The following is a 26,797-nucleotide window of genomic DNA, read 5'->3' as shown; positions in this document are numbered from 1 at the left end:
TTATACTCAGCAAAATTTTATTTCAACAGCTTTCTAGAAATTGAAAAGATTTTATATCAATATGAGAGGTTTTTATATTACAATTTGTGCTCACTGTATAAGTTTACAGCTTCAAGTTTAGTTTCATTTTAATGGTGCAAACGGTAATGTTTATGGAGACTACTGCAAACCTCAGTGGCAAAGCAGAATTTGTAAGCATGTAGCTTGCTACACCAACCCAATCTCTAGCATTTAACTGTAGCCATGATGTGAAGATAGTGAAGAGAGCAGATTAACAATTCTTGTTCTCAAGTCAAAATGGTGTTCGCTCTCACGACATCTTTAAAAGGTTATTTCTGTGATTGATTTTTCCATTCACCTATTAGATCATGGTATATCCAATGTCATCTGCAGACACCACAGATCCCCATTGTCCTGTCACTATACAACAGTGTTACTCCTTTTAGTTTTCAAGCATTATGGGGAGGTAGAACTATTGCCTTGAGAATGACAAATGCATAAATTCTGGACAGAATTTCTAATAAACCCTTGCTGCACAAATCACTGGTTGACCAAAGGGTTAGTCACATTTTGAAAGTTTTCCATTTGTAAGGCAATCAAAAAGCACTAATCTTGAAGACAGTGGCTTAACATTTTGGAATCGGTCAAGCAACATACGAAGAGTAGGAGAGTCGACATATCAGACATTCCCGATGAAGGGCTTATGCCAAAACATGGACTCTCCTGCTGTTTGGAAGCTGCCTAACCTGCTGTGCTTTTCCAGCACCACACTTCTCAACCGCAACATTTTGGATCAGGGTGGCTAAATTAAAATATTGAGGCATAGGACATTAACATTATCATTATAGTCACTGATTTATTGCAGGCAACAGCACGTGATTAACTCTTTGGTGACAAACTGTGGTCCATTAAAGTATTATTTCATTGACTTGATGTTGGTTAAATGCTGGTTAAAAAATCTGCGAGCAATGAGCACAATTATGACAAGTTTAAAGCTGTGAGGAGACTTCCTCCTTAGGATAATGTTGCACCTCAGCTTCATAACTCACTCATACAAAGGAAAGCCAATCAATTCTTCTATGTATGCAGAAGCAGATTAATGGCTAGAGACATATCATCAGGATAAATTTGAATAAATTTCTATTGCAAAATTTCAAAAGAATTGATTTTTTTTATGTTGCAGTTTCAAAAGTCACTTTCACTGTATTTACTCTCCCATTGCACACATCACATTGATATCTGGGAGGAAAAAAGCTAAAATTCACATTAAAAATATCACTGAAAGATGGTGCATTGTGTGGGTGTTACAGATTAGCAGAGGCTTCAACACAAACCAAGTCCATCACATCTGGAGTCAACATGCCAGTTAATTAGCTCTTATTTCTGAGCCAGTCAGGACCAGTGTAATAATATTGGCACATTGCTTTCTAAATTTGCAGATTGTGTTTTGTACAGTTCATGTGTGATTGCAAATGGTGCACTTACAGTTTGAACTGCCAATTGTTATATGAAAGTATTCTATTTAAATACCAACAAAATTTTCCCACTTAAATTATTTTCCAGAATTAATTTGCCAAGGTAGCAACAAACTGTTTATGTACTCAACTTAACTTTAATATTCACTAAGTATTTGCCCTGGTAGAATTCCACAGCATGCCTGACTTTCTAGGTCTGGATCAGGATTTAACTGGGATAAACTACAATAGAACTATATGGATAAATATCAACAAGCAAGTCTTTCCATTGTGCAGTGTGAAAGTATGTGGGAAACTCCTTAAACACATGACTTATCAATAGGGTGAACATTTTGGGACTGTTACACGAGATAGTTGCTACTACTTCTGTAGCTGCTGTTATAGAACACTAACTCTGAATATGTACAATCGTAAATGTGAAAAAACACTTGCTTGTCCCTCAAGACTGAACAAATGTGGAAATTATTGGGAAAAGGAAAAGGGCCTGCTAAAAATTCAAGTCCGGGATCCGTCCTGAATTGCATCACTTTCACTGCAGTGGGAAGCTTCACGATCCAAATAATCTGGAAACCAACAAAGAAAAAACATCAGCCACATGTTTTGACAAAATTAACTTTAACATTATGACTTTATAAGGATGATCTTAGACAACACCAGATGTTCCAGTAAACATGAACTAATCCCTTCATAAGTTTGGGATGGCTCAAAGCACTTCCCAGCATGGATAGTTTTACAATCGTCAATCTGATGTGGTCCCAGGTGTTCCCTGCACCCCACTTTCCTGGAATCTCTTCACAGTTCATTTGACTCATGACTGAGCTTTGGTGCTAGTCAGGTCTTTCAGGATAAGTTGCCTGCAATATAGCAGTTGGACTAGCGAACGGGACTCCTGGAAGGTATGTTGTTTCCCAGGTGCCAGGGTTCGGGATATCTCTGATCGAGAGATTGAGTACATTGACACCAATGACATAGCTTGGAAAAGGGATGAGGATCTTTAAAAAAGTGATTTCAGGGAGTTAGGCTGGAAGCTTAAAAGCAGGACAAGCAGAGTTGTAATCTCAGGAGCCATTTGCTAGTGCGGAGAGGGTAGTTATTGAACAGACAGAAATAGAATGCAGAGAGTCTATCAGGAAGGATACACAGTTGATAAAATTTGTGTTAAAATTTGTCTGTTACAATGCAAGGTGTGTCAGGAATAAGTGTGGTGAACTTAGTGCATGGATCAGTACTTGGAACTACGGTGTGGTGGCCACTATTATGGAGACATGGATTTCACAGGGGCAGGAATGGTTGCTGGGTGTTCCAGGGTTTAGATCTTTTAAAAAGAACAGGGAGGGGGAATAAAAGAGGAGGGGGAGTATCATTGTTAATTAGAGAGTGCATCACAGCTGCAGAAAAGGAGGTTGTTAAGGAGGGTTTGTCTACTGAGCCAGTATGGGTGGACGTCAGTAACAGGAAAGGAGCAGTCACTTTGTTGGTTGCTTTCTATAGACTCCCCAGTAGCAGTAGAGAGATGGAAGAACTGATTGGACAGCAGATCTTGGAAAGTTGCAGATGTAACAGAGTTGTTGTTCTGGGTGACTTCAACTCACCCAATATTGATTGGAACCTCCTTAGTGCAGATGGTCTGGATGGAGCCAATTTTGTCAGGTGTGAATAGGAAAGATTCCTGATTCAATATATAGATAGTCCGACTAGGGGGGAGGCCATATTGGATTTGGTGCTAGGCAATGAGTCAAGCCAGGTGTCAGATCTCTTGGTGGGAGTGTATTTCGGTGACAGTCACCATTACTGCCTCACCTTTACCATAGCCAAAGGAGAGGGATAGGAATAGAAAGTATGGGAAGGTATTTAATTGGGGGAGGGGAAATTATACTGCTATTAGACAGGAGCTGTGTTGTACAAATTGGCAACAATTGTTCTCCGAGAAATGCACGACTGAAATGTGGAGGCTGTTTAAGAATCACCTGTTGCGAGAGTTGAATAACTTTGTCCCACTGAGACAGGCAAGGAATGGAAAGGTGAAGGAGCCTTGGATGATAAGAGAAGAGGAGCTTCTTATCAAGAGGGAGACAGGAGCTTATTTAAGGTTGAGGAAGCAAGAATCTGGCACAACTATAGAGGATTACAGGGTAGTTAGGAAATAACTCAAAAATGGACTGAGGAGAGCTGGGAGGGGACATGAAAAGCCTTGTTTTTTTTTGGGGGAGGGGGGAAGGATTAGGAAAACTCAAAAGGAGTTCTACACGTACATTAGGAATAAGTGAACGATCAGAGAGAGGTTAGGACTGATCAGGGATAGTGGAGGGAATTGTGCCTGGAGTCTGAAGAGTTAGGGGAGGCTTTAAATGTGTTTTTTTTTACTTCAGTATTCATTAGAGAGGGGGATGTTGTTGATAGTGAGAACACTGGACCAGGTTTGTAGGCTTGAACAGACTGATATAACGGAAGTAGATGTGCTGGAAATTTTGGGAAGCATCAAGACAGATAAGTTCCCAGGACCAGACCAATGTTACTACAAGAAATGAGATTGCTGTACCGCTGGTGAAGATCTTTGCTTCCTCACTCTCCACAGGTTTAGTTGCGGCTGATTGGAGGGAGGGGAATGCTGTTCCTCTGTTCAAGAAAGGGAATAGGGAAATCCCTGGGAATTACAGACCAGTCAATCTCATGTCTGAAGTAAGCAAGGTATTGAAAAGGATTCTGAGAGATAGGATTTATGACTATTTGGAAAAACATAGCTTGATTAAAGATACTCAGCATGGCTTTGTGAGGGGCAGGTCATGCTTTACAAGCCTTATTGAGTTCTTTGAGGATGTGAGGAGACAGGTTGTGAAGGTCGAGCAGTTGATGTGGTGTGTGTGGATTTCAGTAAGGCATTTGATAAGGTTCCCCACGGTAGGCTCATTCAGAAGGTTAGGAGGTATGGAATGCAGTGACATTTGTCTGTCTGGTTACAGAATTGGCTGGCCGAAAGAAGACAGAGTTGTAGTGGATGGAAAGTATTCTGCCTGGAGGTCAGTGACCAGTGGTATCCCACAGGGATGAATTCTTGAACCTCTGTTCTTTGTAGTTTTTATAAATAACTTATAAAGGATGAAGAAGTGGAAGGGTGGGTTAGTAAGTTTGCCGATGACACAAAGGTCAGTGATGTTGCGAATGGTGTCGCGGGCTGTTGCAGGCTACAAGATGACATTGACAGGATGCAGAGCTGGGCTGGGAAGTGGCAGATGGAGTTCAACCTGGAGAAATGCAAAGTGATTCATTTTGGAAGGTCGAATTTGAATGCAGAACAGGGGTTAAAGACAGGATTCTTGGTAGTGTGGAGGAACACTGGATCTTGGGGTCCATCTAGATGGATCCCTCAAAGTTGTCACCCAAGTTGACAGGGTTGTTAAGAATGTGTATGGTGTTTTGGCTTTCATTAACAGGGGGATTGACTTTAAGAGCTGCGAGGTTTTGCTGCACCTCTATAAATCCCCAGATAGATTACACTAGGAATATTGTGAATAGTTCTGGTCACCTCATTATAGGAAGGGTGTAAATGCTTTAGAAAGGGTGCAGAGGATATTTACCAGGATGCTGCTTGGATTGGAGGCAATCTTATATCTTAGGAGCTAGGACTTTTCACACTGAAGAGAAGGAAGAGAGGTGACTTGATGGAGGTGTACAAGGTAATGACAGACATAGATAGAGTTGATAGCCAGAGACTTTTCCCCAGGGCAACAATGGCGGTCATGAGGGGTCCTAATTTCAAGATGATTGGAGGAAGGTATAGGGGAGATATCAGGTAGGTTCTTTAAGCAGAGAGGAGTGAGTGCTGTTCTACGTTCTATGTTCGGTGGTCTCTCTTTTATGTTTCATGGTTGTTGGGATTGGAGACTAAACACATGGGGAATATAGGTACCAAACACAGGCCAAGTTAACTGGGCCACAGCAACAACAACAACTTACATTTATATAGTGCTTTAATAAAGCAACTGAAAAACTGCATAGGCAAATTATCAAAGAAAATTTGACACTAGGTAACAGATGGGTGTATTAGGCCAAATAACAAAGTTTGATCAAAGAGGTAGCTTTAATAGTCATAGAGATGTACAGCATGGAAACAGGCCCGTCGGTCCAACTCATCCATGCTGACCTGATATCCCAAATCAATTAGTCCCATTTACCAGCACCCAGTCCATATCCCTTTAAACCCTCCCTATTCATGGTCCCATCTAGATGCCTTTTAAACGTTGTAATTGTACCTGTCTCCATCACTTCCTCTGGCAGCTCGTTCCATAGATGTACCACCCTCAGCATGAAGTTGCCCCTTAAGTCCTTTTTAAATCTTTCCCCTCTCGTCCTAAACCTATGCCCTCTCATTCTGGACTCCCCCAACCCAGGGAAAAGACCTTGTCTGTTTACCCTATCCATGGAGGAAAGAGGGTCTACAGTATCAACATTCTAAATGGGACAGATGTTAAACCGTCTAGCAACTCAAACCTGGGCATCCGTGAGCAGGGAGAGGGCATCAGCAACAGTAAGGTTATATTAAACAACAATCTACAAGCCCTGTATATCCCCCAACTCTACCATTAGCATCACACTGGGAGCCCAACCCTACTTCAACTAAGAGCCCAGAAGGGAATGCCAAGTGCAGCACCAGGTATCAATCGGATGAAGTTACAATACAGGGCTACCTGCATGCCAAGCAATAGTGAAGATCACGTGGCCTCACAATCCATGGATAAGATCCAAGTTCTGAAGTCCTGCCAAATCGAGTTGTGAGTGGTGGTGAACAATTAAAGAACTCAGTGGAGGAGGAGGCTCCATAAAAATGCCTATCTGCACACCAGACAAAATTCATGGCGCAACTAACTTCAACTGCTTTATCACTGATCTTCCCTCCACCATAAGTGGGTATGTTCGCTGATAACTGCACATTTGAGATACCTCAAACACTAATGTATTGTGTGCATTTGCAGCAAGATCTGGAGAACATCTAGGTTCAGACTGATAAGTGGCAAGCAACATTAGTAGCCAGGCAATGACCATCTCCAACAAGAGATAGTCTAAGCAGCACCCGTTGACATTCAATGGAATCACCATCACTGACTCCCCAACTAACATTACGCTGGAGGTTCTCAGTGATCAGAAACTTAACTAGAACAGCCATATAAATACTGTGCCTACAAGAGCAGGTCAGAGATTAGGAATACTACTACTCATCTCCTGCCTTCCCAATGACTATCCACCATTCACAAAGGACCAGTCAGGAGTGTGATGAAATCCTCCCCACTTGCCTGAATGGATGCAGGTCCAACAACACTCAAGAAGCTTGACACTATCCAGGACAAAGCAACCACTTGACTGGCACCCCAACTCTTGCTTCAACTCTCTCCACCAGAGAAACACCGAGGGTAGTGTGCACCAACAACAACAGCATCTCACCAAGGTTCCTTCGGCAACATCTTCTACACTCACACCATCTATCATCTTGAATGTCAAGGGCAACAGATACATGGGAACACCACCACCTGCAAGTTCCCCTTCAAGCCATTCAACCATCTTGGCTTGGAAATATCTCACCATCTCTGTCGTGGCACTGGATCAAAATCCTGGAACTCCCTCCGAAACAGCACTGTGGGTGTCCCGACATCCTACAACTGCTGCAGTTCAAAAGGCAGCTCAGCAAAACCTTCTCCAGGAAAATTATGGCAATACAGCTATAAATGCCAGCGATACTCCCACTGACTATTTTTTGTTGCAGAAACCTCAGAGGTCTGTGCACAATGTCACTTTGGAAACCAGAAGTCAATGTATCAGCATGATTGGAACTGCAGAGCGGATTCGCAGCCACTTCCAGGGAGCACTGCTACACAGATGCATCCATGTCCCATGAATTTAAAAAATGGTAATGAGAGATGAAAAGGTTTAAAAGGAGGGAATTCTGGATGTGAGGGCCTTGGCAGCTGAAGATAAAGCCACCAGAAGACAAAGAGGCTGTACAAGATGCCTCTCCAGTTGCAGGAATGTGGAATCCAGCCTTTCCCATTATATACTAGAAAACCAAACTCAGTAACAACACAGCAGGGACACCAAAGCTGTCTAGTACACACCATATTGAAGATATTTTAGCACTCTGGTGTCTGTTGCTTCACCAACGTGTTTAATGCTGATCCTACAGAGGCTGAAGCAGAGCTCACTGAAGCAACTTAACACATTCTAAAATTCTCTTCCGTTTTGGGGAAAAAAAACCCCAAAGTTCACTGAGAAAAAAGGCACTTACACAATCATACAGAACATCATGAAGATATTCCACAAGGCAATGAAGATCCGAAAGTAGCGCAGACTCAGCAGGAAATCTTTGATGTTATCACCTGAGAAAGAAGCAAAAAACCTGCATTTAGATAGTGCCTTTAATGACCTCAGGACATTCAATATACTTCAATGAGTACAGGACCAAAACTACTCATCTCTCTGAACAAGATAGTCCCTCCTTAACCAGGATCAGACTAATGGACTTTCTCTAGAAGAATGCCTCCAGTGTCAGAATATCTTTCCTGAGGTAAGGGACCAAACTGTTCACAATATTCCAGTGGTGGTTTCACTAGTGCTGTCTATAGTTGAGCAAGACTTCCTTATTTTTACACTCCAATTGCTTTCCACATGCCTTCTCCATTACTTGAACTTGTGGTTACTTTTTGTGATTCATGGACTAGGAATCCCAAGTATTCTTTTTGAATTCATTTGTGGGATGTAGGCATCGCTGCCTAGCCAGAATTTATTGCCCTAGTTGCCCTCAAGAAGTTGGTGGTGAGCTGCCTTCTTGAACTGGGGCAGTCCATGTACTGTAGGTAGACCCACAGTGCTGTTAGGGAGGGAGTCCCAGGATTTTAACCTAGCAACAGTGAAGGAACGGCAATACAATTCTAAGTCAGGATGGTGAGCGGCTTGGAGCGTGGTGATGTTCCCATATATCTGCTGCCCTTGTCCTGGTCGTGGGCTTGGAAGGTGTTGTTTAAGGTCAATTTCTTCAGTGCATCTTGTAGATAGTAAAAGCAGCATGTATGAGCGTGAGTAGTGAAGAAAATGGGTGTGTGCAGATGTGGTGCCATGTCTTTCTCTGCTGTAACTTTATGCAGTCTTTCTCCATTTATACAGCTCCACTATTTTTCCTGTCAAAGTGCACAACCTCATGTTGAATATTATATTCTATCTGCCAAGTTTTGGCTCACTCACATAACCTGTTTATATCCTTCTAATTCTGTTTCTTCCTCAGTACATTCACTTTCCCCATCTAAGACATTTACATTGGAAATATCATGAAATTGCATCCCATTTATCTCTATTGTGTCTTTTACCATTGATCTGATCCTCTGTGCAAATATTTTACCCTAACACCATAGGCTCTTCGCTTATTAAGTAGTTTAATGTGTGGGAACTTATCAGATATCTTCTGAAAATCCAAATACTGTACATTATAGCTACTTCTCCCCCCAACTATCTATCCTGCTTGTTATCTCCTCAAAGAATTCTTGTAATTTTGTCAGGCATGACTTCCACTTCATGAAGTCAAGCCGATTGTGCTTGATCATATCATGTATTTCTAAATGCTCTGCTATTATAATGGACCCGAACATTTTCCCAGTAACAGATGTTAAGCTAACTGGCCGATGGTTACCTGTTTTTATCACCGTGCTTTTTAAACAAACATATTACATTGGCAGTTTTTCATCCCTTTGGGAATTTAAGTATTCCTGGAAGACTATTATCAATGCGTTCACTATCAGTGTAGCTACTTACTTTCATATCGTAGGATGCAAACAATGAAATGCAGGAAACCTAGCGTCTTTAGCCCCATTAGTTTCCCTCTGACTTTTTCCTCTATATAACTATTGTGTAACTACATGTTATTGTAATTACTGTATTACCTCTCCTTCTTTTATCCTTTGAATACTTAATCATTTTCGAATGATATTTGCATTTTCTACTGTAATTGGAACAGAGGCATGAAATAAAACCTGTCTCAGGTGGACACAGATTCCTACAACATTTTCTAAGAGGCAGGATATTTGCTCCAGTGTTATTGTTTATTTCAGGAACAATACTACCAAAGCAGATGCACATACATCATGTTTCTTTTTATGAATCCCTTTGCACACAAATTTAGAGTCGTAGAGATGTACAGCATGGAAACAGAACCTTTGGTCTAACTAGTCTATACTGACCAAATAAACTTGTTTTGTTTCTGACATCACAATGGTTCAATAAGCACAGTTCAAAAAGCTGCTTAATTTGGTGAAAAGACCTATAGGATGTCTTAAGGTTAAGAGGGGAGCTACACAAACACAAGACCTTTTAAGTGCAAAATGGTCAGGAAGTTTTCATCTAATAGTGATTGTGACAGTGCATCCCTGTCATAAGTGCTTTCATGTCAGTCAGAAAGTATTGGGTTCTCTTTCTGGTCAATGGCATTAAAAATATATTTTTGGATTTGCATCACTTAAGACGTCCCACTCCTTTATGGTGGTGAGGACTGCCAACAAGTAATTGGGATGGGCACCTGGACCCATCCTGGTGGGGAGTTAGGAGATAGCAGGCATCAAAGGTAGAAACTGTCACATCTGTGCTATTCTTTCTGGCCAGCATCCATCAGGGAAATTTTGGAAGCATTCCCAGGAAATGAGAACTGTAAAGTGAACTAGAACTAGAAAGATAACCTCCCTAATCAGTTAGTGTGTGGGGAAACTAGAAAAAGTGTATGGTCAAAGCTATATATTAACAGCAAGAAACTCTGAGGAGGAGGAATACAAAAGTATAAAATACACAAATGTTTGTAATACATAAAAATATGGTGGGGGACTGAAGGAAGCACAGGTAGGTGATTGTTGGGTTTCTGAGACAACATATTAAAAATAGAGACGTTTAGTCAACAAGCACCAAATACAGATCATTGATAGCAAAGTGCAAAACACTGCCTCAATGAAACATATGTACACAAGAGCTGTACTTAATTCCACTAAGACAAATCCATCAGGGAGTTAACTGTCGCCAGGTAAATTCTGTTCCCCATTCTGTTCAACGAACAACCAAAACAGTGGTAGCTGAAGCGCAGACTCTCTTGCAAGTCTCAGGAGGTGTTGGAGAAGGAAAGAAACAGAGAGGAAGAATGAGTCAGAGATTCACAGAAATACTATGACGGAAAGGAGGATAGGAGGATGGTTGCTTGCGAGTAAATTTTAAACATAACGGTAAAAGAATTAAAAGCAGAACAAAACAGGAATATCAAATATGAGTTCAAAGCAAAATACACCTTAATTAATCACATAAGCCATGAAAATCTAATCCTTTGGGACCCTGCTTCATCCTAGACTAGACAGCATACTTCTCTAGTGAGACATGACATGTGATTAAATGTAACATGTTTGTGAGGAATGGGTGAGTGACGTTTACCCTGTAGATCACTTGAGGATTCTCTTGTCTCACCCTGTTACACCTCTGTGTAAACCAATTGACGGGGCTGACTGGAATACAATTCACAATTGCCTACACCATAAAACTAGGACCACTGCAAACTGGGACTTCCTTCAGGGATTTCTACATCAGGTAACCCCTTCAAATACACTCACATAGCTAAACTGCCATTTGTTCAAAAATGGGAATTAAGAAGTATTCACCTCGAGTTTCTGCCTGCTAACTTATCCTCTTTCTTTGTTTATGCTTTTTTTGATTTTTAATTAGACACTGCAACCCCAGACACTTGAGTCAACTATGCCTCCTGAAGTTTACTTTCTACAAGTCAGTGGTCTTCAAGCCCTGGACAAAGCCACTTCCAGGTTTGTATTTTTGCAAAACCACATGCAAGGTGCAGATGAGCAAGGACTTCTGAAACATGGTCAGGCAATGCCCCCTGGTGGTCAGGCATTGGAGTCTGCACCACTATGTTTTCAACATCACCTATTTGCGGGTCACAGAGGCATTTCAAATCTCTTCGTTCTCATGCAGAATCTCATACTCCAAGTATTTATTATTCTTGCTGTTGAATACTTTGTGTTACAGAGCTGTGAATCTCCAACCTCTGAACTTCCTATTTTCAAACGGCCCACCCATTTTACACTCAGATCCGGTGTAATCAAAAGTGGTTGCCACTCCACAAATATACAAAATACAATCTTTGATACTGCTAAATACCAGAGGAAACAACACAGTCAACAACTGACATCTAAAAATAAACAATATTGGACGGGTCAGAAGTCAAATCTGGAGGACCACAATTCTCCAAACCTGTCCATTAACTGTTGAGCAAATGGATATCTGGGATAAGTGAATTCAGGAAAGAAGCAGAGAGATGGACTGAATGCAGTGAGAGGAAGTGTGAAGGCCAGTGAGATAACTCATCGATGACATACAGGTTAGAATTACAGATTTTCATTCTTGCATGGAGTGTGTGTGTTACTGGAAGACCAGCCTTTACTGCCCACCCCTAACAGTCCTTGCACTGAGTGGCTTCATTGGACATTTCAGAGGGCAGTTAATGGTCTACTACATTGCTGAGAGTTCAAACTAGGTAAATTTGGCAGATTTCCTTCCCTAAAGGATGTATTATTGTGACAATCATTTATAGTTTTCATGGTAATCAACACTGAGAGGAGCTTTATATTTCCATATTTTATCACCAGCTATCATTGTGGGTTTTAAAGTTGGATACTGCAGATGCTGGAGATTAGAGTCAAGATTAGAGTGGTGCTGGAAAAGCACAGCAGGTCAGGCAACATGCCAGGAGCAGGAAAATCGACATTTCGGGCAAAAAGCCCTTCATCACGAATGAGGCAGGGAGCCTGGGGGGTGGAGAGATAAATGTGTGAGGGGGGAGCTGGGGAGAAGTTTGCTGAGAGTGCAATAGGTGGATGGTGGTGGGGGTAAAGGTGATAGGTCGGAGGGGAGAGTGCAGAGGATAGGTGGGAAGGAAGGTGGACAGGTGGGACAGAGTATTGAGTACAGGAGTTGGGAGGTCATGTTGCAGCTGTACAGGACATTGGTTAGATCACTGTTGGAATATTACATGCAATTCCGGTCTCCTTCCTATTGGAAAGATGTTGTGAAACTTGAAAGGGTTCAGAAAAGATTTACAAGGATGTTGCCAGGGTTGGAGGATTTGAGCTATAGAAAGAGGCTGAACAGGCTGGAGCTGTTTTCCCTGCAGCATCCGAGGTTGAGAAGTGACCTTATAGAGGTTTATAAAATCATGAGGGGTATGGATAGGGTAAATAGACAAAGACACTGGTGCCTTCTCGCAGAGCACTTTTAGAGAACATCTCCGGGACACCCGCACCAATCAACCCCACTGCCCCGTGGCCGAACATTTCAACTCTCCCTCCCACTCTGCGAGGGCATGTAGATCCTGGGCCTCCTCCATCGCCACTCCCATCACCATCCAATGCCTGGAGGAAGAACGCCTTATCTTCCACCTTGGGACCCTCCAACCCTATAGCGTCAATGTGGACTTCACCGGTCAGGCAGCATCCAAGGAGCAGGAAAATCGACATTTCGGGCAAAAGCCCTTCATCAGCCCTCCCTGCTGGGAGCCTCAGGGTGGAGAGATAAATGGGAGGGAGGTGGGGCTGGGGAGAAGGTAGCTGGGAATGCAATAGGTGGGTGGTGGTGGGGTAAAGATGATCAGTTGGAGAGGAGGGTGGAGTGGAGAGGTGGGAAGGAAGATTGACGGGTGGGACAGCTTTTCCAGCACTACTCTAGTCTTGACTGTGGGTTTTGGAGCCCTATCCCCAATACACTAGCCTGGCCCCCTCAATAATTAGTACTGTGACATTACTGTAGGGGACAGAATTAAATACACATTCTTACCTGTTGTCGTTTCACGGCCATCATCTCCAAAACCCTGTAGCTCTCTTCTCTTTCTGGAATAAAAGTTTAAAAAAAATTATTCACCCTACAATCAAGTGAGATGAGTTTAAACAAAGCTGTCTGAAAGAGTATCCCTTCAAAGATGATACAGGGATGAAGGAGACAGTGGACACATTGCACTGCATCAGGCACAAGCCACAAAGGCATTAAGTAAATGGAGGTGGGGGTGTCTACAGCCACATCACTATACTGCATGAAGATCTTCTTGACAATCATAGGGAACATAAAAACAATTTGAAGATGTATAGATTATCAGGAAAATCTGCCTCTCTCCACTTTCTATCCCACTTCCTGCAATATCCTCCCTCTCTTCCCTTCTCTATGTCACTCTCTATTTCTTATCTCTATCCCAGCTACGACCGCCTACTCAACCTGCTTTCTTCCATCTATGCAGAGCTGGTCCATCTTTCCACTGGTGTTCCAGAGAACGCCTAAAGTGCTTTTTTCACCGAGACTATTATCACTAGAAAAACTGTATAAATCTTTATATTGGCACGATGTCAGGCTCTGAGGCTCAGAAGGGAAAGGGGGAGAGGAGGAGAGCGCTAGTTATAGGAGACTCTATAGTTAGAGGGACAGACAGGCGGTTCTGTGGACATGGGCGAGACTCTCGGATGGTTTGTTGCCTCCCGGGTGCCAGGGTCCGAGATGTCTCAGACTGTGTCTTCAGAATCTTTAAGGGGGAGGGTGTGCAGCCAGAAGTCGTGGTGCACATTGGCACCAACGACATAGGTAGGAAGAGGGGTGGGGAGGTCATTCAGGAGCTCAGGGAGTTAGGCTGGAAGCTAAAAGCTAGGACGGACAGAGTTGTCATCTCTTGTTGTTGCCGGTGCCATGTGACAGTGAGGCAAGGAATAGGGAGAGAGTGCAGTTAAACACGTGGCTGCAAGGATGGTGTAGGAGGGAGGGCTTCAGGTATTTGGACAATTGGACTGCATTCTGGGGAAGGTGGGACCTGTACAAGCAGGACGGGTTGCACCTGAACCAGAAGGGCACCAATATCCTGGGAGGTAGGTTTGCTAACACTCTTCGGGGGGGGGGGGGGGGGGGTGTTTAAACTAATTTGACAGGGGGATGGGATCAGGACTTGTAGTCCAGCAAGTAGGTTAGCTGTTTTTCAGGATGTCCAAGAATGTAGGGAGGCTGTGGAGAAGATAGCACTGACAGGGAATACTTGTGGACACAGAGATGGACTCAAGTGTGTATACCTCAACGCAAGAAGTATCAGAAATAAGGTGGGTGAACTTAAGGCGTGGATTGGTACCTGGGACCACGATGTTGTGGCCATCACGGAAACATGGATAGAAGAGGGACAGGAATGGTTGTTGGAGGTTCCTGGTTACAGATGTTTCAGTAAGATTAGGGAGGGTGGTAAAAAAGGTGGGGGTGTGGCATTGCTAATTAGAAATGGTATAGCGGCTGCAGAAAGGCAGTTTGAGGGGGATCTGCCTTTGGAGGTAGTATGGGCTGAAGTCAGAAATAGGAAAGGAGCAGTCACCTTGTTGGGTGTTTACTATAGGCCCCCCAATAGCAGCAGAGATGTGGAGAAACAGATTGGGAAACAGATTTTGGAAAGGTGCAGAAGCCACAGGGTAGTAGTCATGGGCGATTTCAACTTCCCAAATATTGACTGGAAGCTCTTTAGATCAAGTAGATTGGACGGGGCAGTGTTTGTGCAGTGTGTCTAGGAAGCTTTTCTAACTCAGTATGTAGATTGTCCGACCAGAGGGGAGGTTAGTCTTACTTCGGTGGTAGGCAAAGTAACGGAAAGGGTACTGAGGGATAGGATTTATGAGTACCTGGAAAGACACTGCTTGATTTGGGACAGCCAGCATGGATTTGTGAGGGGTAGGTCTTGCTTTACAAGTCTTATTGAATTCTTTGAGGAAATGACCAAGCATGTGGATGAGGGTAGAGCAGTGGATGTAGAATACATGGATTTTAGTAAGGCATTTGATAAGGTTTCCCATGGTAGGCTTATGCGGAAAGTCAGGAGGCATGGGATAGTGGGAAATTTGGCCAGTAGGATAGAGAACTGGCTAACCAGTCGAAGTCAGAGAGTGGTGGTAGATGGTAAATATTCAGCCTGGAGCCCAGTTACGAGTGGAGTTCCGCAGGGATCAGTTCTGGGTCCTCTGCTGTTTGTAATGTTTATTAATGACTTGGAAGAGGGAGTTGAAGGGTGGGTCAGTAAATTTGCAGACGATATGAAGATAGGTGGAGTTGTGGATAGTGAGGAGGGCTGTTGTCAGCTGCAAAGGGACTTAGATATGATACAGAGCTGGGCTGAGGAGTGGCAGATGGAATTCAACCCTGTCAAGTGTGAGGTTGTCCATTTTGGAAGGACAAATAAGAATGCGGAATACAGGGTTAACGGTAGGGTTCTTAGTAAGGTGGAGGAGCAGAGGGATCTTGGGGTCTATGTTCATAGCTCTTTGAAAGTTGCCACTCAGGTGGCTAGAGCTTGTAAGAAGGCCTATGGTGTATTAGCGTTCATTAGCAGAGGGATTGAATTCAAGAGTCGTGAGGTGATATTGCAGCCCTACAGGACCTTGGTAAGGCCACATTTGGAGTACTGTGTGCAATTCTGGTCACCTCGCTTTAGGAAAGATGTGGAAGCTTTGGAGAGGATGCAGAGGAGATTTACCAGGATGTTGCCTGGAATGGAGAATAGGTCGTACGAGGATAGGTTGAGAGTGCTAGGCCTTTTTTCATTGGAACGGCGAAGGATGAGGGGTGACTTGATAGAGGTTTATAAGATGATCAGAGGAATAGATAGAGTAGACGGTCAGAGACTTTTTCCCCGGGTACAACAGAGTGTTACAAGGGGGCATAAATTTAAGGTGAAGGGTGGAAGGTATGGGAGGGATGTCAGGGGTAGGTTCTTTACCCAGAGAGTGGTGGGGACGTGGAATGCGCTGTCTGTGGGAGTGGCAGAGTCATAATCATTGGTGACCTTTAAGCGGCAATTGGATAGGTACATGAATAGGTGCTTAAGCTAGGACAAATGTTCGGCACAACACACTGGGTGACCAGCTTATAAAATAACCAACTGTGGTAGCGTATCAGCAGAGGGAGGGAAGCCTACCTTTTCCAATGATGGGTTTGGTCAATTGTCACCAATATATTTTATCCTGAATTTGGCAGGTAACTTATTACTAGAATCCAAGCATGGATATGAGCTCTATAGAACAATGCTCAATATAAACAGGGTACTCATGGATCTTCTGTGGCAATGGTCACAATGGACTGAAGTTCACAGAATGTTTCACTGCTGAGTTGGAGCCAATTAAAATGTGGCCTGTCTCTCTCTTGCTCAAGTACTCCATGAGGATACAGTCTAAACTGCTATCTCCCACCAAACATATCATCTGTAAACCTTGCATTGACAGCATGGCTATTCGTTGTGGTTCTGTTCACTGAGCTGGGAATTTGTGTTGCAGACGTTTCGTCCCCTGTCTAGGTGACATCCTCAGTGCTTGGGAGCCTCCTGTGAAGCGCTTCTGTGATCTTTCCTCCAGCATTTGTAGTGGTTTGAATCTGCCACTTCCGGTTGTCAGTTCCAGCTGTCCGCTGCAGTGGTCGGTATATTGGGTCCAGGTCGATGTGCTCATTGATTGAATCTGTGGATGAGTGCCATGCCTCTAGGAATTCCCTGGCTGTTCTCTGTTTGGCTTGTCCTATAATAGTAGTGTTGTCCCAGTCGAATTCACACGCAGATGACAAGCAACATGATCACAGAAGCGCTTCACAGGAGGCTCCCAAGCACTGAGGATGTCACCTAGACAGAGGACAAAACGTCTGCAACACAAATTCCCAGCTCGGCAAACAGAACCACAATAACGAGCACCCGAGCTACAAATTTTCTCCCAAACTTTGAGCATGGCTATTCATTAAACTTCGGCTTTTTTTTAACCTTGTGATATAACCTGAGGAACTTCACAACAGTGTCAAATAAGACAGGACACTGAGTCAGATGAGATCACAGGACAGGTGACCATTGATGAGTTTTGATTAGTGTTCAAGATTTTAAGGAGTTGAAGTAAAGCATTCAGCCCTCAACCCTGTTCTGCCATTCAACAGGATCAAGGCTGATTGGATTGTGTCTGTAGCTCCACCTTCCTGCCTAACCCCACACCATACACAACATCTCCCCCCACCCCTGGAAAAACAAGAAGAGGAACAAGGTGAAGTTTCAGAAGATAATACCAGGCGGCTGGAGCTGGTGCACCAGTTTTGGAGCACGAGAAACAGGGGCTCAACAAAAGGCCAGAATTCGAGAAACACACCGACCTGAGAGTGTTGGAGAATGTTACAGAGTCAGGCAGTGAAAGGATTTAACACAAGCCTGACAATTTTAATAACTGGAATTATAGTGTTTATAATATGGTCAAATGATCTGAGGACCTTCACAGAAACGTTAAACTAAATATGACACTTGGTTAGATGAAGAAATATTTTAGATTAGATTCCTTACAGCATGGAAACAGGCCCTTTGGCCCAACAAGTCCACACTGACCCTCTGAAGAACAACCCACCCTGATCCATTCCCCTACATCTAACACTACGGGCAATTTAGCATGGCCAATTCACCTAACCTGCACGTTTTTGGACTGTGGAGAAAACTGGAGAAAATCCACACAGACACTAGGAGAATGTGCAAACTCCACACAAACAGTTGCCTGAGGCAGGAATTGAACCTGTGTCCCTGGTGCTGTGAGGCAGCAGTGCTAACCACTGTGTTGCCCAATGGAGGTGGAACCCAAAGTTTGAGCAGAGAGGGACCTCAAAGGAGGAGGTTGGGGTACAGGCACAAAGAGGTATCCAGATTGGGAACCAACTTAGATCAGTGAGCTCAGAGATGGTAGGTGAATGGAAATTAGTGAGCGCTAGGATACAGGCCGGGTGCGATGGCAAAGCAGGGGCAGGGTGGAGTGAGTGGTGGGAGTGGGTGGGGGGGGGGGGGGGGGGGGGGCGGTTGGGAACCAGCTAGTGAGAGATGATTTGGAAGGGGCCAGTGGGATGGTGAAAGTGGGGGGAGGGGAATGTGCCAGCCATGGTAATGGGAGACTTTTTTATACGGTATCGCTCCAAACACCCTATTTGTCTCCCTTTGGGAGTTGGTGGAAGAACTCTTGGGTTAATGACCAGCCCACTGTACTGTGCCATGAATGCACCCTGTGCCCACAATGTCTCTGGTAGATGTACTCTCCTGCACAGATGACCTCCAACCTCATCTCTAAACAGGACACGTACACATTTTATAGTGTGATTCCACCTCCATACAGATTTGCATACTCACAGTTTGAAGTTCAGCACAGCTCCTGCATTCATCAGCAAGGTACTGCAAGAGATTAAACAGAGTGAACACAAGACACACATTTAATTTACCAGTCTTTACATTTATTCACGCTGGTTGCATTTTGCATTTACTCTATTTGGTGGACCTGACTAAACTTTGGTAATTACTAAATATTAAAGGATTGGACACTCTGGAGGCAGGAAGCATGTTTCCGCTGATGGGCGAGTCCCAAACCAGAGGACACAGTTTAAAAATAAGGGGTAGGCCATTTACAACAGAGTTGAGGGGAAACTTCTTCACCCAGAGAGTGGTGAGTGTGTGGAATGCTCTGGCCCAAAAGGCTGTGGAGGCCAAGCCTCTGGATACTTTCAAGAAAGAGTTGGATAGAACTCTTCAGGATAGTGGAATCAAGGGTTATGGGGATAAGGCAGGAACAGGATACTGATTGAAGATGATCAGCCATGATCATAATGAATGGTGGTGCTGGCTCGAAAGGCAGAATGGCCTACTCCTGCATCTATTGTCTATCTCATTGACGAGGAGAAATGTGATTACTTCAGGAAGTTTTCCTGTTGCAGTAAATTTTAAGAATTTTCCACAAACATTCTGAAATGTTGAACTTCTTTTGATTTGATGCTGAGACAGAGTTTTCTAATCTGATATTAGTTACAAATATTCATTTAGAGGGGGTTCCTGATTTATGAACGTTCGCCTTACAAATGCTCAAACTTATGAATGCAATCCTACACAGAGACATAATTTTAAAGATTCAACGTACGAATATTTCCTGTACTTAATAACTACTCCTTTATATTGTTCTTTATTGCATTTGCAAGTCAGACATTTCGACTTGTGAACTGACCCCCTTTGTAAACTGGGGACTGCTTGCCCCTTGTCTAGCCAGTGACACCCACAGCTTGTGAATCACCTTTTACAAAAAAGGTTCTTATTGATTTTTTCTGTCCCTGCTGCTGAAACCCACTTCAAATTCATCTCCTCTTTACGTAAATACCTATAGAAACTTTTAAAATCCATTTTTGACTCTTATATTCTATCTTTACTTGTATCATAAATTTCCTGATCGCTCTCCTATCAATCAGGTTTATTACTCATCTCATTTGTCACGATTGAACTATATGAGAGATAGTTATTTGTTAAGGGAATGTATCATTGCAAATGATGAATTAATTCCTGAAATGTTTATCATTGCCTGTCAACTGCATTCATTTACTCAGGCTAAAATATACTTACAAAACAAAAATTTCATTAATAACCGAATAAAAATTTACTATAAATGTCAATGATGTCATATTTCTTTTAAAAAATTGTATTAATAGCCCCTTTCATAATTGAAAAAGCTCCAGGATTTTATGACCAAGTATTTCTGAAATGCAGGAAAAGCAGCAGCCAATAGCCCAACAACACCCATGAGATAATTACAGATTTTTTTGTTTGAGGGGTTCAGGGTTACATTTCATCCAAGGACAGGACAATACTGGACTTGAGTGTCTGCCTAGGTTATATGCTTAAATCTCGAGTCAGACTTGAACTAATTTCTGAATCAGAGGGAACAGTGCTCCCTGCAGGCCACAGCTAACATTTAAGATACTGTTTCTTGTGGAAGAGTCTGAGGTAATGGATTGAACGGATAAAAATCACATTCAGCAAACAACCGGACACATCGAACGAAAATTGTGCTTTTGTTAAGTTTTCTCCTTTCAAAACTAGGCAAATGAAATTCAGGGCTAAAAGTTTTTTTTAATCCTGTATGAAAAACATTATATTTACTCGCATTTCAGGTGAGATAGAAGAGAAGGGAAATTAAGGTGCATTGAGGTGAGGTTGAACAGTTCAGACAGGACATACTGGTCTGATTTGAGAGCATAAGGCATCACACAATAATGTAAGAAGCCAAGTTATTTTGTATTAGAAATGCATTAAAAGATTATTCATACATTCCCCTCCCTGGACTTCATGTGTACTTGGAACAGTGCTGGCATAACTAAATTAAACTTTGCTTTTGAAAGGAAGTGTCAAATAAAACATCATCCACAGCTAACGCAATATTGCACAGCTCAAGGTGATTAATGAAAATAAACTTTTCTACAGATACAGTTTTAATATGAATACTTTGAAATCGAAAAGGCTATTCCATATTTGCAAACTTTGAAGCAATGAAGCAAGTTGGATTAGCAATGAATTTTAAATGTTTTCTAATCAATCTGTTCAGTGATCTGACACCTGGCCTGGCTTGTTACCTAGCACCAAATCCAATACAGCCTTCCACTAGTTGGCCTAACATATTGAGTCAGGATTGCCTCCTGGATACACCTGACAAAATCGGCTCCACCCAGACCACCTGCATTAAGGAGGTTCCAATCAATATTGAGTAAGTTGAAGTCACCCATAACAACAACTCTGTTACATCTGCACCTTTCCAAGATCTGCTGCGAGTGTTGGATAACTTGTCCCACTGAGACAGACAAGGAATGGCAAGGTGAAAGAGCCTTGGATGACAAGAGAAGAGGAGCTTCTCGTCAAGGGGAAGAAAGAAGCTGACATAAGGTTGGGGAAGCAAGGATCTGGCACAGCTTTAGAGGATTACAGGGTGGCTAGGAAAGAACTCAAAAATGGATTGAGGAGAGCTAGGAGGGGACATGAAAAAGTCTTGGTGGGAAGGATTAGGGGAAACCCAAAGTTCCACACTTGTGAGGAACAAAAGAATGGTCAGAGAGAGGGTAGAGCTGATCACAGATAGTGGAGTGAACTTGTGCCTGGAGTCTGAAGAGGGAGGGGAGGCCCTAAATGAGTTTTTTGCTTCAGTATTCACTAGAGAGAGGGCCAGATCAGATATATTCAAGATTACTATGGGAAGCAAGGAGTCAGATTGCTGAGCCTCTAGCATCCTCACTCTCCACGGGAGTAGTACTGGCTGATTAGAGGGAGGTAAGTGTTGTTCCTCTTACAAGAAAGGGAATAGGGTAATCCCTGGGAATTATAGACCAGTCAGGCTTACATCTGTGGTAAGAGTTGAGAATATGGTGCTGGAAAAGCACAGCAGGTCAGGCAGCATCCGAGGAGCAGGAGAATCAATGTTTTGGGCAAGGCACATCATCAAGAATGAGGCTTGTGAGCTGAGGAGGTAGAGAGATAAATGGAAGTGAGTGGGGCTGGGGGGGGAGAGGAGGTAGCTGAGAGTGCGATAGGTGTGTGTGAAGGTGATATATGGGAGAGAAGGGTGGAGCGGATAGGTGGAAAGAAGATGGACAGGACATGAGGGCAGTGCAGAGTTGGAAGGTTGGAACTGGGATAAGATGGGGAGAGGCAAATGAGGAAACTAGTTGGAGGGTTCCAAGGTGGAAGATGAGGCGATTTAACTCCTTGCGTCGGGTGGTTAAGGTGTGGCAATGGAGGAGGCCCAGGATCTGCATGTCCTTGGTGAAGTGGGAGGGGGAAATTGAAGTGTTCGGCCATGGGGCAATGGGGATGGTTGGTGCGGGTGTCCCAGAGATGTCCCCTGTCTCCTCAGTGTACAGAGAGACCACATCGGGAGCAATGGATACAGTTGATGCCATTCCATGACATGTGGATGTGCAGGTAAAACTTTGATGGTAAAACTTTTATGTCTGCGGTAAGCAAGGTACTGGAAAGGATTCTGAGATAGGATTTATGACTATTTAGAAAAACAGCTTGATTAAAGATAGTCAGCATGGCTTTATGTGGGGCAGGTTATGCCTCACAAGCCTTATTGAGTTCTTTTGAGGATGTGGTGAGACAGGTTGAGCAGTAGATCTGGTGGATATGGATTTCAGGAAGGCATTTGATAAGGTAAGCTCATTCAGAACGTTAGAAGGTATAGGATACAGACTTGACTGGCTGAAAGAAGACAACAAGTGGTAGTGGATGTTTTATGAAGGGTAGTGCCTCACATTGCTTACTGAGTTCTTTGAGAAGGTGACCAAACAAGTGGATGAGGGTAAAGCGGTTGATCTGGATTACAGTAAAGCATTTGATAAGGTTCCCCACGGTAGGCTTTTGCATTAAAATATGGAGGCATGGGATTGAGGGTGATTTAGTGGACAGCGAAGGAAGTTACCTCAGATTATAATAGGACCTTGATCAGATGGGCCAGTGGGCTGAGTGGCAGATGGAGTTTAATGTAGATAAATGCAAGGTGCTGCATTTTGGAAAAGCAAATCAGAGCAGGACCTATACACTTAATGGTAAGATCCTAGGGAGTGTTGCTGAACAAAGAGACCTTGCAGTGCAGGTTCATAGCTCCTTAAAAATAGAGTTGCAGGTAGATAGGATAGTGAAGAAGGCGTTTGGTGTGCTTTCCTTTATTGGTCAGAGTATTGAGTGTTGGGAGATCATGTTGTGGCTGTACAGGACTTTGGTTAATTCACTTTTGGAATATTGCATGTAATTCCTGTCTCCTTCCTATCGGAGGAATGTTTTGAAACTTGAAATGGTTCAGAAAAGATTTGAGAATGTTACCAGAGTTGGAGGTGTTGAGCAATAGGGAGAGGCTGAATAGGCTGGGGCTGTTTTCCCCAGACCATCAGAGGCTGAGGGGTGACCTTTATAGAGATTTATAAAATCATGAGGAGCATGGATAGGATAAATAGACAAAGTCTTTTCCCTGGGGTGGGGGAATACAGAACTAGAGGGCATAGGTTTAGGGTAAGGGAGGAAAGATATAAAAGAGACCTAAGGGGCAACTTTTTCACACAGAGGGTGGAACATGTATGCAATGAGCTGCCAGAGGAAGTGGAGGAGGCCGATACAATTGTAACATTTAAAAGTCATAAAGATATAAAAAAGACCTAAGGGGCAACATTTTCACACAGAGGGTGGAATGAGCTGCCAAAGGAAGTGGTGGAGGCTAGGACAATTGCAACATTTAAAAGGCATCTGGATGGGTATATGAATAGGAAGGGTTTGGTGGGATATGGACCAAGTGCTGGCAAATGGGACTAGATTGGGTTGGGATATCTGGTTGGCATGGATGGGCTGAACCGAAGGGTTTGTTTTCGTGTTGTACATCTCTATGACTCTGTAACACATATCAGATTTGCACACTAATTGCTGCCACTGGTCCTCAAATCAAACTAACTTACAAGAAAAATGTTCTGGATGAAAATTCCACACAGATTCAAAAGCTGCCTTAGAAAAGCAAAAAAAAACCCTGTAAAGTAGTTACAGAATTCGTTTTCCAACAAGCAGAGTCAATAAAGGTTTTGACTGTTGCTCCCCCAGGTTCCTTCTCCCCTCCCCCAGGATCCTGTCCCACCTCTCGCCCCCTAACCACCCATCTTCTTCCCTCCCCTCCCCCACCCCCACAGGATCCTTCTCCCCACCCCTCCATGATCAATCTGACTCCCCCTCCTCCTTTCTAACCTCCTTCCCTTCAGGTTCACTCTGTCCTGCGCCCACCCTGTGTTTACCCTCCCGGGTCCTGTCCCTCGGGCGGGGATGCTGGGGAGGGGGGGGCGGGCTTGAGGGGTCCTACCCGAACAGCAGAAAGTCTCCGATCATTTTCCTTCGACTCGTCACCGTGCAACCTAACCGGACAGCAGCGAACAACGAATCACGGCGCAAGCTTCATAGCCGTCCACCAATCGGAACTGCCGGAAGGGAGGTCCCCGCGAGCATGTTCGGTTGGCCGGAGCCTGACGTCACTCGGCCACTGCCCCGCCCACATATTCAAATCAACGCCGGCAACCACGAAGCTCACCCACAGCGTAGACAGCCTTCCTCCCGCTGACGCTACGTGGTGCGTCAGTAGTTATGACGTATTGCCTCCCCGCACCAGCGACCGCGGGTTCGATCCCCCATGAGGCGCAATGCGCAATGTAGTTCGGGTGTCGGTTTCCACGTCCAAAAATGCGCGGGTTTGGCAGATTGGCCATGGGAAGGAGTGGCTGGGATGCTCTTCAGAGGATCCATGTAGACTCCGTGACTTGCTTACACTTACACACTGTAGGGATTCTGTGATTCTTAGTTCTACCAAAATTCCCTTGGCCACAAAATCCTCAGCAACCTTAACTTCACTCTCCCCCAACCATCTGATGGTTCAGTGGTTAGCACTGGCAGCCTCAGTGCCAGGGACCCACATTTGAGATCTAGACTGTATGGAGTTTGCTCATTCTCCCCCTGTCTGTGTGGGCATCCTCCCACAGTCCAAATGGTGAATGTTAGCATAATGCTAAGTACATTAGTCAGGGATAAAATATATGGTCAGATAGGGGAATGGATCTGGATGGGTTATTCTTTGGAGTGTCAGTGTGGACTTGTTGGTTGAAGAGCCTGTTACTACACTGTAAGGAATCTAAACATCACACACAAGTAGCCCAAATACCTGAAAAATGCACATCCTTAAAAATTCTATGCAAAGGCTGTTTCCCAGGACATTCACTCCCAAAAAAACCCATTTGAATTTTCTCAACACACAGATAATACCAAAATTGGAGATGTAGTGGACAGCGAAGAGGGTTACCTCAGATTACAACAGGATCTTGACCAGAGGGGCCAATGCGCAGAGAAGTGGCAGATTGAGTTTAATTCAGATAAATGCGAAGTGCTGCATTTTGGGAAAGCAAATCTTAGCAGGAGAGAAGAAGGATTCCTGAAGAAGGGTTTATGCTCGAAACGTTGAATTTCCTGTTCCTTGGATGCTGCCTGACCTGCTGCGCTTTTCCAGCAACACATTTTCAGCTCTGATCTCCAGCATCTGCAGACCTCACTTTCTCCCCATGTACACTTAATGGTAAGGTCCTAGGGAGTGTTGCTGAACAAAGGGATCTTGGAGTGCAGGTTTGTAGCTCCTTGAAAGCAGAGTTGCAGGTAGATAGGATAGTGAAGAAGGTGTTTGGTATGCTTTCTTTTATTGGGTACAGGAGTTGGGTGGTCATGTTGCGGCTATACAGGACATTGGTTAGACCACTGTTGGAATATTGTATGCAATTCCGGTCTCCTTCCTATCGAAAAGATGTTGTGAAACTTGAAAAAGTTCAGAAAAGATTTATAAGGATGTTGCCAGGGCTGGAGGATTTAAGCGATAGGGAGAGGCTGTTTTTCTTGGAGCGTCGGAGGCTGAGGGGTGACCTTATAGAGGTTTACAAAATTATGAGGGGCATGGATAGGGTAAATAGACAAAGCCTTTTCCCTGGGGTCAGGGAGTCCACAACTAGAGGGCATAGGTTTAGGGTGAGAGGGAAAAGATATAAAAGAGACCTAAGGGGCAACTTTTTCACTCAGAGGGTGGAACATGTATGAAATGAGTGCCAGAGGAAGTGGAGGCTGGTACAGTTGCAACATTTAAGAGGCATTTGTATGGGTATATGAATAGGAAGGGTTTGGAGGGATATGGGGCCGGGTGTTGGTAGGTGGGACTAGATTGGGTTGGGATATCTGATCGGCAAGCACGGGTTTAACCAAAGGGTCTGTTTCCTTGCTGTACATCTCTATGACTCTGTGTCAAGGGTCAGAGGGAAAAGGGGGAGCATGGCATTGAGAGTGATGATTAGCAGTGACGATGTTGAAAAGTGGAGGTGGTTGGATGGGCTGAACCTCCTAATCCTGTTTCTATTTTCTATGTTTCTGTAATATTCGCAATCAGTGATGTAGGATGACGACAAGAAAAGTATACTCCACTCAATGGAGATGAGAAACCAATCACTCATCAATTCCAGGAATGACTTTAACCATAAGGCAATAGTTAACGTTTAAGAAAGAGGCATCTATTAAGCACATCGACAGCAGAGATCACAATTAGGGAGCTTTCAAAGACATATCTAAAAGACACTTGGACAGTGAAAAGGAACCGTGAACTAATCAAAGAACATAAAACAAAGTATTAAATAATTTTGTAAATGTATCAATTCTTAAAAAGTTATTGATCATGGCCATTATGGGATAAATAGAATAATACAATGGGTAATGAAACACCACTGAGGTTTCCAGGTCTCCAGTCCGAGAAACAACCTTCCACCCCACCCTCTGTCTCCTACTATCATGCCAATTTTGTATCCAGTTGGCAAGGTCATCCTGAATCCCATGTGATCTACCTTTACTAATTAGTCTACCATGCGGAACCTTGTCAAAGGCT

At 43.6% G+C, this 26,797-nt stretch overlaps 1 protein-coding gene across 1 annotated transcript; it reads right to left on the bottom strand.

Moving 5' to 3' along the window:
• On the bottom strand, positions 1–24,291 carry smim7 (small integral membrane protein 7). Its single transcript, XM_060846063.1, has 5 exons — positions 24,200–24,291; positions 18,688–18,729; positions 13,326–13,378; positions 7,750–7,840; positions 1–2,038 (listed from the first exon to the last, which is right to left on the bottom strand). The coding sequence occupies exons 1-5, from the start codon at positions 24,223–24,225 to the stop codon at positions 2,023–2,025; spliced, it is 228 nt and encodes a 75-aa protein (XP_060702046.1). The 5' UTR covers positions 24,226–24,291; the 3' UTR covers positions 1–2,022.
• Positions 24,292–26,797: the final 2,506 nt, after the last annotated feature.

This window comes from Hemiscyllium ocellatum, chromosome 28, assembly GCF_020745735.1.
Source record: "Hemiscyllium ocellatum isolate sHemOce1 chromosome 28, sHemOce1.pat.X.cur, whole genome shotgun sequence".
NCBI lineage: Eukaryota > Metazoa > Chordata > Chondrichthyes > Orectolobiformes > Hemiscylliidae > Hemiscyllium > Hemiscyllium ocellatum.
This window is presented reverse-complemented; position numbering and strand designations above follow the sequence as displayed.

What these genes read in the sequence shown, in the direction of transcription:
- smim7 (XM_060846063.1), bottom strand. Translation starts at nt 24,225, where the DNA reads ATGATCGGAGACTTTCTGCTGTTCGG. An exon ending in GGAGACTTTCTGCTGTTCGG is followed by an intron (nt 18,730 to 24,199) that starts GTAGGACCCCTC and finishes AATCTCTTGCAG; the next exon opens with TACCTTGCTGATGAATGCAG. An exon ending in TGGCCGTGAAACGACAACAG is followed by an intron (nt 7,841 to 13,325) that starts GTAAGAATGTGT and finishes CTTCTTTCTCAG; the next exon opens with GTGATAACATCAAAGATTTC.